Source organism: Palaemon carinicauda, chromosome 27 (genome assembly GCF_036898095.1).
Source record: "Palaemon carinicauda isolate YSFRI2023 chromosome 27, ASM3689809v2, whole genome shotgun sequence".
Classification (NCBI taxonomy): domain Eukaryota; kingdom Metazoa; phylum Arthropoda; class Malacostraca; order Decapoda; family Palaemonidae; genus Palaemon; species Palaemon carinicauda.
The window spans coordinates 48,375,778-48,392,649 of NC_090751.1; the positions used below are offsets into that span (position 1 = coordinate 48,375,778).

General features: G+C 38.2%; 1 protein-coding gene across 1 annotated transcript in view; it reads right to left on the reverse strand.

Moving 5' to 3' along the window:
* Positions 1-16,872, reverse strand: part of LOC137620718 (G-protein coupled receptor GRL101-like) — a 111,230-nt gene that overhangs the window by 17,656 nt on the left and 76,702 nt on the right. Inside the window, exons 7-9 of the mRNA XM_068351077.1 lie at positions 14,999-15,238; positions 13,386-13,609; positions 9,582-9,759 (exon numbers count right to left, since the gene is read on the reverse strand). Coding sequence (XP_068207178.1) covers positions 9,582-9,759; positions 13,386-13,609; positions 14,999-15,238 — 642 coding nt within the window. The remainder of the gene's footprint in view (positions 1-9,581; positions 9,760-13,385; positions 13,610-14,998; positions 15,239-16,872) is intronic.

Consider the following 16,872-nt stretch of genomic DNA (forward strand, 5'->3'; position numbering starts at 1 on the left):
CAAAATAAATGTCATGGTATTGAATCAATACTCCCGGGGAAAAGTTAAAATAGCAGTAGAATACAGTATGTTTAATACCCAAAACATTGTCTTCATGAATGGGCTTCGAACGGCTTAAGGGATGTGTTCTTTGGAAGGGAGTGTTGGTGACTTGAAGTGCATAGGAATTTAGACTAATTTTATCAAATGATTGAATACTAAAATTAGGGACCTTCTCAGAAGCGACATGACTGGAGTGCGAAAGAAGCTGCAGAATACAAGAAAACAAAATATAAAGGTGAGAGATCCTCAAACTGGAGACCAAGACCAGTTTGGTGAGAATGTAAGAAATCTCTAGTTAAAATAAAAATTCCACTAAAGGTATAAGTAAAAATCTGTCCCCAAATGAGACTGCGGTTTTCCATTGGTATTGTACCACCTGTGTGTCATACGATCGTACTTAGTAACGACATTTCTCTTTTTTGTATATACTGTATTATCCTTTGTATCTTTGCTCTCCCCTCGCACTGACAGCAACTTGCATCAACCTGTGTGCTTTTCTTTTGTTATCTGTTAACAAAACCGGCTGCCAGTTGGCCATGAAATAGCCTGTTGTATTTTGTGACCACCTTCCTGGGAATTGGTGTGTATATAAACTCGATGTTCTGTAATAAAGGTACTCAGTTGCTTTCATCTCGTCTTTTGAGTCACAACCTACTCTTGGCCAATCACATTGGTGACCCCGGAAGTCGACTCACTCCTCCCGCCTTTGCCCGCCTTCACTGGTACTATGGCGGATCCATGGAAGTTGGCGTCGCCCCCATTCAAACTTTCATCGTTCGCCAGTGGAGAGGCGTCTGCTTGGTTTCAGCGTGAAGAAGTCCAGTTCCGCATCAAGGGCGTGACTCACTCAACCACCAAAGCCGATTATGTTCTCGCGGTGATACCTGAGGACACCTTCCTGGAATTATCTTACTGGCTTTGTGAACAAAGAGAGACCCCAATAGCGTATGACGCCCTCAAAACATACCTTCTGCAGCAGTACTCGCCGTTGCCAGACGCCCGTATAGCAAAGCTTTTTCAGCTCACTCAACAACCGTTGGGGGACCAAAGGGCTTCGCTCGCCCTCAGGGAAATGACCAGTATCGCTCGCCTGCAACCTGCCGCACACGGCTCTCCTCGTGACATGAACCTACTTCGCTCCCTTTGGGCACGCCGTTTACCTGAACCCGTACGCACTGCTATACCCAATGTCGATAGTTTACCCATAAAGGGCTTGATGACAAAAGCCGACACCCTAATGGACAGCTACTTCACGACCTTCAAGATCTCCATCAACGACCCCACTCCTGACGAAGAGGACACCTATTCAACATCAACCGAAGCTGACGTGAATGCCGTAAGACATACACGCCTACCCCGTGACGTGCCAGAGCAGCGACAAAGGCACCCATAACCCATCACTCGCTCGCGCCCCAACCAACGATTTCTACAGCCACTTACTGCCGCCCATCGGCCGCAGTTTTGATACTACCACTCCAGATTCGAAGCTGCCGCAAAGAAATGTGCTAAGGATTGTTGGTGGCCAAAAAACGTGCAAGTAGGCCATCGCTCGTGGCGGTGGCCTCCCGTGTTTCTAATCTTTTCTTTTTACAAGATGCAGGAACAGGCGTGCGACTTTTGGTAGACACAGGTGCTTGTCGTTCTTTTTTGCCATGGGAACTCTCCATGATATGATGTAGTCTGTCTAAGTCTGCCGACGTCCGCCTGGTAGCTCCAAACGGATCTGCGATACCCACCTACGGTTACGAGAACCTCACATTATCGTTTGGAAACTGTAAATTTAATTGGAAGTTTCTCGTTGCTGACGTCACATTGCCAAAGTTTGGTTCGGATTTCCTCTCTCATTTCCACCTTCTGGTCGATGTCGCCCACTGACAATTGGTCAAAGCAGGCTCGTACTTGTCGACACCTCTTCAACCCGCCCCCTCCAACCTCGCTCTCCACATCAACGCACCCAAGGATGCCTACGCCCACCTCCTCACGTCGTACCTAGAAGTTTTCCTTCCAGAACTTCGCCAAACTCCAACGTCTCCTGCCAAGCACAGCATTTATCACCATATCAAGACGACGGGACCCCCAGTCTTCGCAAAATTCAGACATCTGGCACCGGATCGATTGGCAGCCACCAAGCAAACATTCGCCGAAATGGAAGAAATGGCCCTTTGCCAGATGGCCTCCAGCCCCTGGTTGTCACCCTTACACATCGTCCTGAAGAAAGACGGCTCCCTCCGTCAGTGTGGGGATTACAGGCGTCTGAACACACAAACAGAACCGGATCAATACCCCCTCCCAAACATCGCCGACGTGACCTCCTACCTGCAAAAAGCGAAGGTTTTCTCCACGCTCGACCTCCTGAAGGGGTATTATCAGGTGCCTATGAACCCATTAGACATCCCCAAGACTGCTATCACCACTCCCTTCGGTACAGATACCTACAATTACTCCTGCTTTGGCCTTCGTAATGCTGGGGCCACTTTTCAACGTCTCATGGACCTCCCCTTCTGTGTATGTTACGTGGACGGCATACTTAGTGGTCTCTTCCTCAAAAGAGGAACACCTTCGTCACCTGCGCATCATGCTCACCCCCCTGCAACAAAACGGCCTTGTAGTCCGGTACGACAAGTGTACCTTTGGCGCCAGCGAAGTGTCATTCTTAGGGCACCGCATCACTCCTGAAGGAGTCCATCCCCTCCCTGAGAAGGTAGCAGCCGTTAAGAACTTCCCTACGCCCTCGACTGTCAAAGCACTGCAGAAATTCTCGGGCATGATCAACTATTATCACCGTTTTCTGCCAGCCATTGCCGCCACTCTTGCTCCCCTCTACGCCTCCCTCAAGGGCAAGCCAAAAGACCTGAAGTGGGGTCCCCTTCAAGAAGCGGCCTTCTGCAACGCAAAGAATGCCCAATCAACGGCTGCTGCTCTCACTTTTCCCATCCCATATGCCCCTCTCCTCTCCACCGATACCAGCGACGTCCCTATTGGTGCAGTACTCGAACAGGTGGTCAACGGCTCGCCCCGCCCATTGGTCGTCTTCAGCAGAAAACTGTCAAAGGCATAATCGGGTTATTGTACCTTCGATCGCGGATTGCTGGTGGTGCACTTGGCTGTCCGTCACTTTCGCCATTTCTTATAAGGTACGCCCTTCGTCATTCGCACAGACCACATGCCTCTGGGACACGCCTAAACTCGACAGCCTGACGCCTGGTGCACCCATCAACACCGATATCTCTCCGCTGTGGCTGAATACAATTGCACCCTTCAATACATCCCTGGGAAAATGAATCCCGTTGCCGATGCCCTGTCAAGAAACACGTTGGCCGCTGTTCAACTGCGATTGGATTATAGCGCCTTCGCTGAAGCCCAACGACAGGATCCAGAGTATCAAGTATGTAGGACATCCTGCACATCCCTCCAATGGGAAGACGTCCCCCTCGACGACTCAAACACCACCCTCCTCTGTGACATCAGTACTGGTAGACCATGACCTTAGATTCCTGCTCCAATGCACCGACAGGTGTTTGATTTCATTCACGGCCTTTCACATCCATAGCGCCCTTCTACTGCACAACTACTGAAGACGAAGTTCATTTGGCATAGCATTTCTAAGGATGCTAAGGATTGGGTCCGCACCTGTACTTCTTGCCAAACTTCCAAAGTACATCGACACAGGGATTCAGAAGTGGGCACCTTTCCTCAACCTCAGCGTCGTTTCGGCCCCATTCACGTTGACATTGTAAGCCCCTACCCACATCACAAGGACATTACCTGTTTACTGTCATTGACCGCTCCAATCGTTGGCCTGAAGCCATTCCCATGGAAAATGCAATGTCCGCCTCATGTACATCTGCCTTACTCTCAGGATGGATTGCAAAATTTGGTATACCTTGGCATATTACTTCTGACAGGGGTACCACTTTCACCTCTCAATTGCGGACATCATTAGCGAATCTCCTCGGCATCACCCTATATCAGACAACTGCCTACAACCCCACTGCCAATGGAATGGTTGAACGTTTTCATCGCACCCTCAAAGCAGCTTTGATGTCCCGCTGCAAGGACTCCAGCTGGTTTACTCAGCTTCCCTGGGTCCTCCTGGAACTAAGACGCCCTGGATGTCTCGTCAGATGAAATGGTGTATAGCGACTCGTTGGTCGTCCCTGCCGAATTTTTTCCTTCTGCAACCTCCTCCGACGTTCTCCAGCGAATATGTCACGTCATGGGAAAATTTACTCCATGCCGCCAGACTTACAGACCCCCAGCGAAGCATCACATACAGACAGACTTGCACTCTGCAATGCACGTCTTCCTACGCAACGACACTAGTAAGCCACCGCTAACGCCCCTTTACACGGGCCCTTTCCTTGTGATGCGATGCAATCCGAAAGCATTTCTACTAAACATTCGTGACAAAGAAGACTGGGTCTCCATTGATCGTCTAAAACCTGCTTATCTCCTGCGAGATGACCCGCCTACAGTTCGCCTCTCTAGAGCAGGGCGCCCTATTTAACATGTACAGTATGTCATTTTAGGGGGAAGCCATGTACCACCTGTGTGTCACACGATTGTACATAGTAATGACATTTTTCTTTTTTGTATATATTATCCTTTGTATCTTTGCTCTCCCCTCGCACTGACATCAACTTGCATCAACCTGTGTGCTTTTCCTTTGTTAACTGTTGAAAGAACCAGTTGCCGGTTGGATATGAAATAGCCTGTTGTATTTTGTGACCTTCTTGCCGGGACTTGGTGAGTATATAAACTCGATGTTCTGTAATAAAGGTACTCAGTTGCTTTCATCTCGCCTTTTGAGTCACAACCTACTCTTGGCCCGTCACCGTATACAGTATAAGGTAATTCTTAACGGCAGTGAGAGAGCTGATAAATGATGCAGTTAATCTTATCGATAAAAACCTGAGATTGGTTTCTTTTGATGTTCGATTAAACTGGCGCAGTAGAAGTCCTGTACAAACATCCCGTAAGAGGAATGATAATGGAAATGATCACTGCAGTCTTATGAAAGAGGCAAAAGGATAAAGAATGGAATTACATATTTATGGCTTGTTTGTCACGATACCAAAAGATTTTAGGGAAATGAGGAAAATAATATTACCCATATACAGTATTTATAAGCAAAATTAATCGCAGAGAGAGAGAGAGAGAGAGAGAGAGAGAGAGAGAGAGAGAGAGAGAGAGAGAGAGAGAGAGAGAGAGAGCATTACTTTGAAATTCCTTAGAAGTAGTCCTACATTTTTCTATTCTAATTAATCCTTTTCTTTAGTTTTGCCTCTCATTTGCCTGCTTCCATAATCCTGTCTTCCTTTGTAGGAATTTTAAACAGAGGAAGTTGTTAGCTTACGTGACTTCCCTTCCATTAGCCAGTTTGTTGTTTTGAGACACAAGACCTGGTTGGGCGTTTCCTAGTAACCGAGAAGCTGATGACAGAGATAAACAAGTCTTGGCAAAGAGTAAGACAGAATTAAAAAATGAACAGTCTAAGCAAAGCGATAGTGAGATTATTCAAGCCTTAGTCAATTATTATAATTAAAGTAGACTGTAAGAATTGAAAGGTGAATTTTGATGCAAGTGGCAGTAAAAGAGACTGTAATAAATAAGTATAAAATTCGTATTACAGCTGTATATCAAAAAGAGGGAAAACATACGTGATGGATTTAATGAGATATACTGTACTTAGATATTATTCGGTGCCTGTCGATTGATGTTTTTGTGGAAAATAATATTGTGATATTTTTAGATGATTATGTTGCGTATTGTAATTCCCAGTGGAATAAGACTCTCGACAAGGAGAGAAAACAATCTTATGGTATTATGAGGAAAATATAGTTGTTATGATACATGTAATAACTGTTTCAGTTCATAGTGTGTGTCTTTCTATGGTATATATATTTACATTTAGATGTAAGATTTGTTTGTGGGTAAGAAAATATTTAGTTGTAAGTTTTCTAAAAGAAGATTTGTATAGCTAATTAGCTAGCTGGTTGACCTAAATATAAGGTTGTTAATTCTCATAAATTTGAATACAAAATATATTCTCATTTGAATATAAGTAAGTATTCGATAGCTTAGAATTATTGCTAACATAGATAAGTTTAAGGTATTAGAGCTGATCTATAAAATAGTATTTAGGTCAGTTTAAAATAATATTTAAGGTACTCTAAATGTATGTATGTATGTGTACAATAGTAAATAAAGTAAATGTATAAGTGTGTGTGATTCTGGTTCATAGTATCGCCAAAGGGCCCGATACCTGGAAGGGTGGCATTTGAGTGACTAAAACAGTAAGATGTATTTACAGTTAAAAAAAAGGCTATATGTTACACATACACACACACACACATGGAACTATAAAGCCCTTGAGATTAAACTAATAGATATACAACGTGCATGATCCAGGGGGTGTTAAAGACTGGATGGTAACTTGAGAGTTTCTCTAAAGAAAATTAAATTTTTTTGTTTTAGTTATGAAAGTAATGGGTTAGAAAAGGCGTGTTAAGTCTTAGTGGCTATTGAACATTCACTGGATGAATGATTTCACTGAGAGATGCTTAGGAATTAGGAAATCCTGCTGCAAATTAGTGGGAGGGTATAAAAAGGATTTGAAGTGATGGTTGAACTAAGGGCTTGGGTTGAACAATTGATTTGTGATTATATACAAAATTATCGATAATGGTAAGGTGAAATCTCTTTCCTAACCCCAATCCACAAAACAAAGTACACGGATAATAAAAATAACTATATTTATTAAAATGATTAATAAAAAAATATTAATATTCATCAAGTATCAACCTTCATATTGTCATAGAATTATGTATAAGAAAAGCAGAAATTAAATCATGTAAAAAAATTCTCTTTGAAAAAAATAGATCCAATTTGAAGATTCGAACAAGATGACGGTTGCCCTTATCGTCCTTATAATCTGAGCATATATTTCTTTCCTCACTGTGCTATTTTCCCTGTTGCAGCTTTTGGTCTCGTAGCATCTGGTTTTTCCAACAAGGGTTGTAGATTAGCTAATAATAATAATAATAATAATAATAATAATAATAATAATAATAATAATAATAATAATAACAAACCAACTTTCCAGCAAAGAGAAATTACTAGGATTTCGATGGATACAAGATCACTTAGAATACAAATCAGACACCAATGCTATGGATGCCATTCAGCCCCCTCCTCAATGTCAATAATAAAGTTAGCATTACTAAGATAATAGGCATCGCAGGCTTACCAAAGTGAAGGAAAATTACTAGAAAACATGGCCAGTGTTAGTATGCAGGTGGATAAATGAAAGTGGTAAGACATTTGCAGGAATTTGAGGTAACTCTCTTGATTAACGATAGCACGAAGATAGGAAAGCTTAATCCTATTTCAAGAAAGCTCGGCGGTTAAGATGGGAACTGTAAACACACGAAAAAACTACTGCATTAAGATTGTCTCCATCATCATAAAGAAAAACTCAAGTTGCTGAAATATATATATATATATATATATATATATATATATATATATATATATATATATATATATATACATATATATATATATATATATATATATATATATACACACACAAACATATATATAAATATATATATATATATATATATATATATATATATATATATGTGTGTGTGTGTGTGTGTGCGTGTACTGTACATGACAGACGGAATAAAATAGTATAAAAACGTGTACAAAAAAATAGGACAAAAATTGGATGCATTGTGCTTGGGTGGTTTTGGTTACGTAAAATATATATAACAAAGACAGTCTATGTCCTAGAGACTGACCAAATATACATATGATCATCGCCCAAGCCTCCTCTCCACCCAAGCTAGGGCCGCGGAGGGACAGGCATTGGGTACTGATCACTCAGCAGGTAGACTGTAGGTTCCCCAAAACACCCCATCCTTAACTCACAAGGATGATGTGGTTACAGACACTCCAAGAAACTATCGAGCTTGAGAGGGACCCGAACCTTGGTCCAGCAGATCGCCAGGCAGGGGCGTTCCCGACAGGCTACCGCATAACAATCAAAACTTGAATGGTTCACACTGTGTAGATTATAAAGAAGCCATTCCTCATGTCTAGGAGGTTTAAAATTTATTTTACTAAAATTGAAAAAAATTCAGAGCATATCATACCTCTTCTTTTCACTAGTGTCATAATACATCAAGATTTCACTTTTTAAAATAATGTCGACTGTTCCAATCATCAAAGATAACGACAAATAAATAATAATTAGAAGTCGTTATGAAATAAGTTTGAGGCAAAAATCATTCAAATGATGACAAATCTAGTTTGTTTAAATTTTAACAAAAAACGAATTATCATCACACCCATTATTCCTTTGATTTTTACATGAATTATGGAGGCAAAATGATATTTAGCAATGTGAACATTCAAGTTGTTTACATTCACGATAAATCATCACTTTAACTCCACACAGATCGACCTAAAACAAAAGGATTCATTTGAGCGAGGACTCAGTGTGTGTGTGTGGGAGAAGCGAATGGCGAAGTGCATATTTGTGGGATCAATTTCATTATTGATTACTCACTGTTTAAGAATCAAAGGGTTGGATCAGGCAATGACAATTTTTTGGAGGAAACGACATTTTTGTTACAAACAGCAAACTCAGATAAAACGTAATGGCAGATATAGCTGTCATTTGGTACGTTATTAACAAATAAGAAGTGCATTAAGGGCAAAGGTGAAGTAGAAATATTTTGAGTCCGTCATATTAACGTGGATGAAGAGACTTTGTTTACGTTGGAAACAAAATTTAGTTTCATTTGCGATAATGCATGAGCGAGGATCACAAATTTGGCATGCACCGTCTCGACAGACTCTACGTGTTAAAAAAACCTGTTTTTAACTATATCTATTTAGGTTTATAAAAAAAAAAGAAAAAAAAATAGTAAATAGCATAAGAGAATATAATTTTAGTACGATTGGTTTCAATAATTCCAGTACACTTCAAGGAAAGCTATGGAGACGTCTGTTAGGTGGTCATTGTAGCAAACGAGAAACGAAGTCGCCGAGTTTGTAAATACGTGTTAATTTTACAAAGTGCTATTATAGACTCAGCACTTCATAAAATTAATGAACAGGATTTTACTGTAAGTGTTGTCAATAGTTTCTCTATTGTTATACACAATGTTACCTGCTAAATGTACAGCTCCACGTGAAGTGTAATGGAATTAATGAAGGCAATTGTATCATAACGATAAGGACCACGAACACAGAGGTTTTCTTTTATGTTTGAAATTGTTCAAACTTTTTCGAGGGACATTTTTTTCAGAATTGCGATAAGAAAATCTTAATACCGGTTAACTTAAATTACAAATAACGTGATAAATTACGCAACAAATCACCATATTTTCTTATATAAATTTGTTAAAACACTGATACTGTCAAGTTTCAAGGCCACAAATAAAATAAAGAACAAACATGCATCAACAAAGAACAAACAGCACCGCTAAGCATCTATTCCAAGCAAGGTTACAACTACGAATTACCTAAAAGCCTCTGACCTGACCGTGCTGGAGCTGACCTCGACTGGTGTCCCCACATGATGCAGAATCTCTGGCGGAGACTCTTCAAACGCTTGCGAACAGGAGCAGTTGATAATGTATACAAGACTGGATTAACAGCTGCATTCAGAGGAAGGACGAAGACAGCTATCCAGGAGAAGACCTAGAAGAAAATTTGAATTAGAAGGAAAATGTTTTATTCCAAAATTGTAAAAATAAAACATACATCTATCTACCATGACACTTTCCCCAATTTTGGGGGTAGGCGACATAATAAAAAAGAAAAGGGTATTCCATTCTCATTGTTCCTCTTTGCCTGAAGAGGGACTCGGCTGAGTTTGGCTGGTACTGCTAGTGTCACATCCCACCCTACTTAAGTCTTTCACCACATATTAAACTTCATATCCCTACTGCCGCGTCACAATATCTTGCCATTCATTTGCATTCCTAGCACACTTTTGCCTCTGTCACATCTATTCTCCTGTCATCGAGGGCTTTCTTCACTCCATCCATCCACCCAAACCTTGGCTTTCTTCCACTTCTCCCATCAACTCTTGCATTCATCATCTGCTTCAGCTAAAGTCCATTTTCCACCTACGTCCATGGCCAAACCACCTAAACACATTCATATTCACTAGCCGCTAATTAATTCCTCAGACACGTTTTCACCCTCACTACCACATTCCTATCTAATCGAGATACACCAGCCATACTCCTCGGACACTTCATCTCGAAAATAGTCAATTTCTTACTATCCTTACAATTCCGATCCATACATCACAGTTGGTACAATCACTTTCTCATACAGTACTCTTGTATACATTCATCCCTAACCCTCTATTGTTTAATACTCCCTTCACTGTCCCAACACTTTACATCCTTCATTCACACAAACGAACATCTGCTTTCAATCCACAATTTGCAGCAAAAACAAAAGCAATATCCTTAAACTGACCCACTTCAAGCAACTCTCCATTCAATCTAGCACTACCATCCCTTCTTGTGCATCTCATAACCTTACTCTTAAGCTCATTATCTCGCACACCCTTCCAAACTCGTCACTGATAGACACAGCTTCTCCTCTAACCAAGTCTGTAACCTATAGAGTATCACCCGCAAACAACAACTGATTCACCTCCCACTTATGATCACTCATTGATCAGTTTAAAATGTCGAGTGCTTCACTTGCTGCTTCATCAACAAACAAATTGAATCACCATGGCGACATCACATACCCCTGTCTCGACCCCACTTTCACTGAAAACCACTCGCTCACTCCATTCCTCATCCCAAAACATGCTATACTGCCGTGTATAAACTTCAGTGCTTGCAACAACCTTCCACCCCTTCCATAGGACTTCATTACATACAACACTGCATCCCTATCAACTCTATCATAAGCCTTCTCTACATCCATAAGTGCAACATATACCTCCTCACCTTTAAGTAAATATTTCTCACATATATCTAAATATAAAAAAACTAATCCATACAGCCCCTACCTCTTCTAAAGCTACCCTGCACTTATACGATTGCACCTTCCGTTTTATCCTTACACCTACTAAATAACACTCTACCATATACTTTTCCAACCACACTCAATAAAATAATACCCCTAGAATTACCATGCTCAGGCAAATCTCCTGTACCTTTGTATAGGAGAACAATACACGCACACACCCAGTCCACTGGAACCATTGACAATACAAAACATATATTAAACAATTTCACAAATCATTCCAGTACAGTCACACACCTTTCCTTTAACATTTCAGCCTTCACATCATCCATAAAAGGTGCTTTTTCTGTTCCCGACTTGTCTAGTGCTCACTTCACTTCCTCTCTTGTAATCTCTCACTCATTCTCATCTATCATCACTAGAACCTCGACACTTGCAACAGCAATTATACCGGCCACCCTATTTTTCTTAACATAATCTTTCAAAATATTCAACCCACCATTTTCTCGTATTCTCTCTTTAAAACAACCTTCCCTTCTCTGCTCTCACTGTCTCTTCATTCATCGATCCACCCTTCCTTATTCTCTTCACTTCTTTCCAAAACTTCTTAATCTCTTCACACGAACGACCCCATATATATATATATATATATATATATATATATATATATATATATATATATATATATATATATATATCATGATACGGAATTTTCCAAGTATATAAAAAATAAAATAAACCCATAATTTTTGAAAAAATAATTTTATGGACTTATATAAAGGCATACCCCTTATATGAATTCAAGAGATTGGTTCAAAATATACACATAATATACATATACACACATAAATGCTGTTTGACTATATACATACATACATACATATATATATTATGTATAAAATACTTCTTATATATATGTATATATATATATATATGTATATATATATATATATATATATATATATATATATATATATATATATATATCTCATATTTGCATTGAACATTAGCCTTCCAACAAAGGCATGATTGCTAGCTACTTTGCCTTTCATTTGAATAGACTAGAGTTTGATACCAATGTGAGGTTGAAACTAATTGCTAATGAACACAAAATCGTGTTGATATTCATAATTCATATATTGTGTATGTATGCGCATATATATATATATATATATATATATATATATATATATATATATATATATATATATATATATATATAGTCCACTGTAGGACAAAGACCTCAGACATGTTCTTCCACTACTGTCTGTTTATGGTCTTCCTATGCAGGCATTCAACAACTGACCATTTACGTGTAATTAACCAGCTAATGGAAAAATCAACAGCAAAGTCTTGTGTATGGCATTCGTAGACTATGAGAAAGCTTTAGACTCAGTCAAAATTTCAGGAGTAATGAAAGCACTTCAAAGACAAGGAATAGATCAATCTCACGTGAAAATGCTTGAAGATATCTATTTCAGTTAGTACATAAAGATTGAGAACATTCCGATTGAGATAGGAGTTAGACAGGAAGAGCCTATCTCTCCTAAATCATTCACAGTATGCCTATAAGAAGTTTTTAAATATTTAGATTGGGAAAATTTAGGATTTAATATTAATGGTGAATACCTTAACAATTTAAGATTTGTAGATGACATAGTTGTGAGAGGAATTACAAAAGATGATGAAAGAGTTGAATAGAGAGAGCATAAGGGTAGGACAAAGTGAATATGAGTAAAAATAAGGGTAGGACTGAAAGTAAATATGAGTAAAACTGATATAATCAATGAAAATACATAGACAGCAAATGAGAGTTATGAACAAACCTCTAGATATTGTTAATGAATTTACATACATTAGGCAGACAGTAAGAGTTTCCCCAGACATGAGACCAAAAAAACAAAGGTAAGCATGGGATGGAGAGATTTTGGTGAAGAAAATTAGATTATGAAAAGTAAAATGCCATTTTCTCTAAAAAGAAAAGTATTCAATCAGATGGCCAAAGCAGTATTAACTTATGCATCGGAAACTTGGAGTCTTACTGAAGCCTTAGAACATATGCAACCATCTCTTATAAGTGAACTAATCTTTTTTGACAAAATGTACTCATGAAATAATTTAGAAGCAAATACATGAATCTAATTACCCAAACATTTATAGAATTTTCTTCACTAGATCTTATTTTCAATAGGTCTCCCATAGTCCGGGTGTGGAATAGTAAAGCTGTTAAGCATGTAACAACTAGGAAACAAATATTTCATCTTTCCAAGCTCACTCTTAGAAACCTTCATTCAAGTTCAAAATGAACTATTAACCTAGACACTACTCACCTTAGGAGGCACAGCTACACCGCAGAGAGAGGCGATTCCTAGAAAGATGATAGGAAGCCAACAAGCAGCGTCGGTGGCAACGATTAGCGTCATTCTGGTGGCCATGCCACTTTCGCTGGGCCGGGCCTCAGGGACACTGCCCACGGCCGTCCGTGTTTCACGAGCAACGGCGTACATTAGGGCGTAACTCACAGCGATGACACTGAAGCTCAGCAAGTTCAATACTGCAATATAGAATATTACACAATTAATATCATCCAAGACAAAAACATTACAGTAAGGAAGAAGTTTATTGAAATGCAATATGCAGGATTACATTTTCTTGTGCACATATGAGCCGATAAGGCTTTATCTACATATGTATTTCATCATTCCCTATTCATGACCACACTCCAAGTATAATACACTTTTATTTTTCTTCTTAGACAAAAAAAAAAAAAAAAAAAAAGAAAAGCCTATTCGTGTTTATAATTCACTCCTAGCGACTAAAAAAAAATAATTTTCATGATCTTTTATATGAAAAATCATTACCTAAATGACGGAAAGAAACAAAATAAACACAACAAATATTTTCACCTGATGACGTGGTAAAAAAAGCAAAATCTCGTTCTGAGACTTATTAAAGCATAAAATGATCTTATTTGAAAGTTTATTTCTGAAATCTGGTCTCTAAATCCCTGAAGGTTAGTCATGAGAGAGAAGTTTCCTTCAATGCCAAGTCTTTGATGCTCAAGCCATTCGCTGCAACTGCCAACTTGTCAAAAAAAGTTTTTTCATAAATTATATTCGTAAAATGTTGCAAGTGTAATTTTCCGAGTGATATGAGTTTCCCTTTCATTCATTTCTGCATGGAGATGAAAACATGCAAGAAAGCAGGGTTATATATTCTGTCTGATAGGAGAGAAAGTTCTTGCTTGCTTTTTTATAATTCAATGAGTCAAGATTCTTAGAGAATGCTCTTTTCGTAAGTTAGACGATCCTGAATTAGCACTGTAATGATTTACACAAATGTTGTTGTATACAAAAACTTAAGGCATCAAAAGGAAGTCTTGTGGGTGTCCCTATAGATGTCATGAGCTTGAATATAAGCACACACGATTTAATCCGAGACGAAATTTATGAAATGCTACATATTTGCTGTAAAAGAAACCTTTCTGATATTCTGATGTTTTCAATATTTGGATTTGAATAAAAGCCAGATATTTCCAGCCATAAACGTGTTTCTCTTAGGTAAACGAAATTATTATTGCCAAACGTATATTTCGTTTTAAAAGGTGTTATACGACAGAAGCATAATAAGTAACTGGTATTGCAACCAAACTATCAACACATCTACTGTAGGTGATGTGATATATGTACACACACACACACATACATACATACATATATATATATATATATATATATATATATATATATATATATATATATATACATACATATATATACATATACATACACATACATATAGAAACATACACATATACATACATATATATGTATATATATATATATATATATGAATTTATATATGTATATATATATATATATATATATATATATATATATATATATATATATATATTATAGTTCTTTTCATTGGCCATCCTCACCGAGGAATATAAAGACGGCATACTCCCATCCATTGGGCTTCTCGTTGGTGATGTGGAGAGCTAGACAGACTCCAGACCTCCCGTAGAAGTTCTTGAAGTAGTCAAGGTATGTGAGTGGGAGGGCGGCCAACAGGGTCACCAGCACCCACACCCCGCCCATCACCTGCTTCGTGACACCTCCATCCAGGCGATGCACGCCGAAGGGGAACTTGATGACCATCAGGCGATCCACAGTTATAACTGCAAATAAACATTAAAAATTTACGTAATTTCTGTGGGAAAATAAAGAAAAGTTATCAGATAAAAATATTACAACTGGAATTAGCTTTTCTCACGGCCGTTTATTTTGCCTACAAATTTAAATCAGGTTCGTATATTATAAAGAAAGTAGGTATTCCCGTTAACTACATTGCCTGTCGTTCTATCAACAAATTATTATTATTATTATTTTTATTATTATTATTATTATTACTAAAAGCCAAGCTACAACCCTAGTTGGAAAAGCAAGATGTTATAACCCCAAGGGCTCCAACAGGGAAAAATAGCCCGGTGAGGAAAGGAAATAAGGAAATAGATGAGCTACATGAGAAGTAATAAATAATCAAAATTAAATATTTTATGAACAGTAACAATATTTAATTAGATCTTTTATATACAAACTTTAAAAATTCAAAACAAACAAGAGGATGACCAATAAAAATGTCTGATCACCAATACTGTAAACAAATTGCTGTCGACATACAAGCCTTGGGCATAAGGGGAAGCCAGGGTCATGATGCCATTAAACTCAGACTAAGCATAAATTATATCCTTAGAACTAAAGGAGTAATACAGTAGGTCAAGCCCTATTATCATAAAAGAAAAACCTAAAGAGAGAGAGAGAGAGAGAGAGAGAGAGAGAGAGAGAGAGAGAGAGAGAGAGAGAGAGAGAGAGAGAGATCTACATTATCTTTGTAGGTTTAGAAATTATTTTTCATCCATTAAAATTCTAAACCAAATAATCATTCAATTTAGCTTATTATATATATTTTTGCTCTTATAAAAAGGGGGGGGGGAGCTTTGCAACTGTAATTACTCCTAATGGTTCTATGATTTAAATAAATTCGATGCTCAATTACCAAAGTTGTCAACGGTAATTAATGTTAAATTGAACAATAATATGGACAATATCATACTACAAAAGGAAATGAGAGATTTCATACAAATCCAAATGGGTTTACATAGTGATCCAAATACTCTATATTTAATTAACCTTCAAGAATGATTACAAACTAAAGGGACACTCAGTAGAGCGCATACCTTCACCACGGCAGATTATTTCCCAACCTTGACCTTTGACCCAGGGCTTTTAAAATTGAATCGCTTCCAATTCTCAACTTAACAATTAATCCCTGAAAGTTTCTTTACCCTATGGGTAAAATTGTGGCCAAGAAGTTGTTCATACACAAACAGATAAACAACGGTGAAAACATAACCTCCTCTCCAATTTCGTTGGCGGAGGTAACAATTTACAATAAGATATGTAATAAAAACTATTGATCAAGACCCTGACTAGTTTAAACATCAACGCTAATTCAGGAATATATTTTGACTAAGACCAGTCTCTTATTTATGGGCGAGGTAGTTTATATGACATTTACATGGTCGTAAATCTAACTTTAGTACATTGAAAATCATTTTCATTAACAATATTTCATCACCAAAATTGTTCTCACTTCTACGGACTAGCTGTTTTCGGGAAAGCAATAATAACCTGTAATGAATGATGGCGACTTTCAAAGGGACTCAAATTCCTAATCATCATCATCATCACTATTATTATTATTATTATTATTATTATTATTATTATTACAAGTAATTTATACCCCTAGATG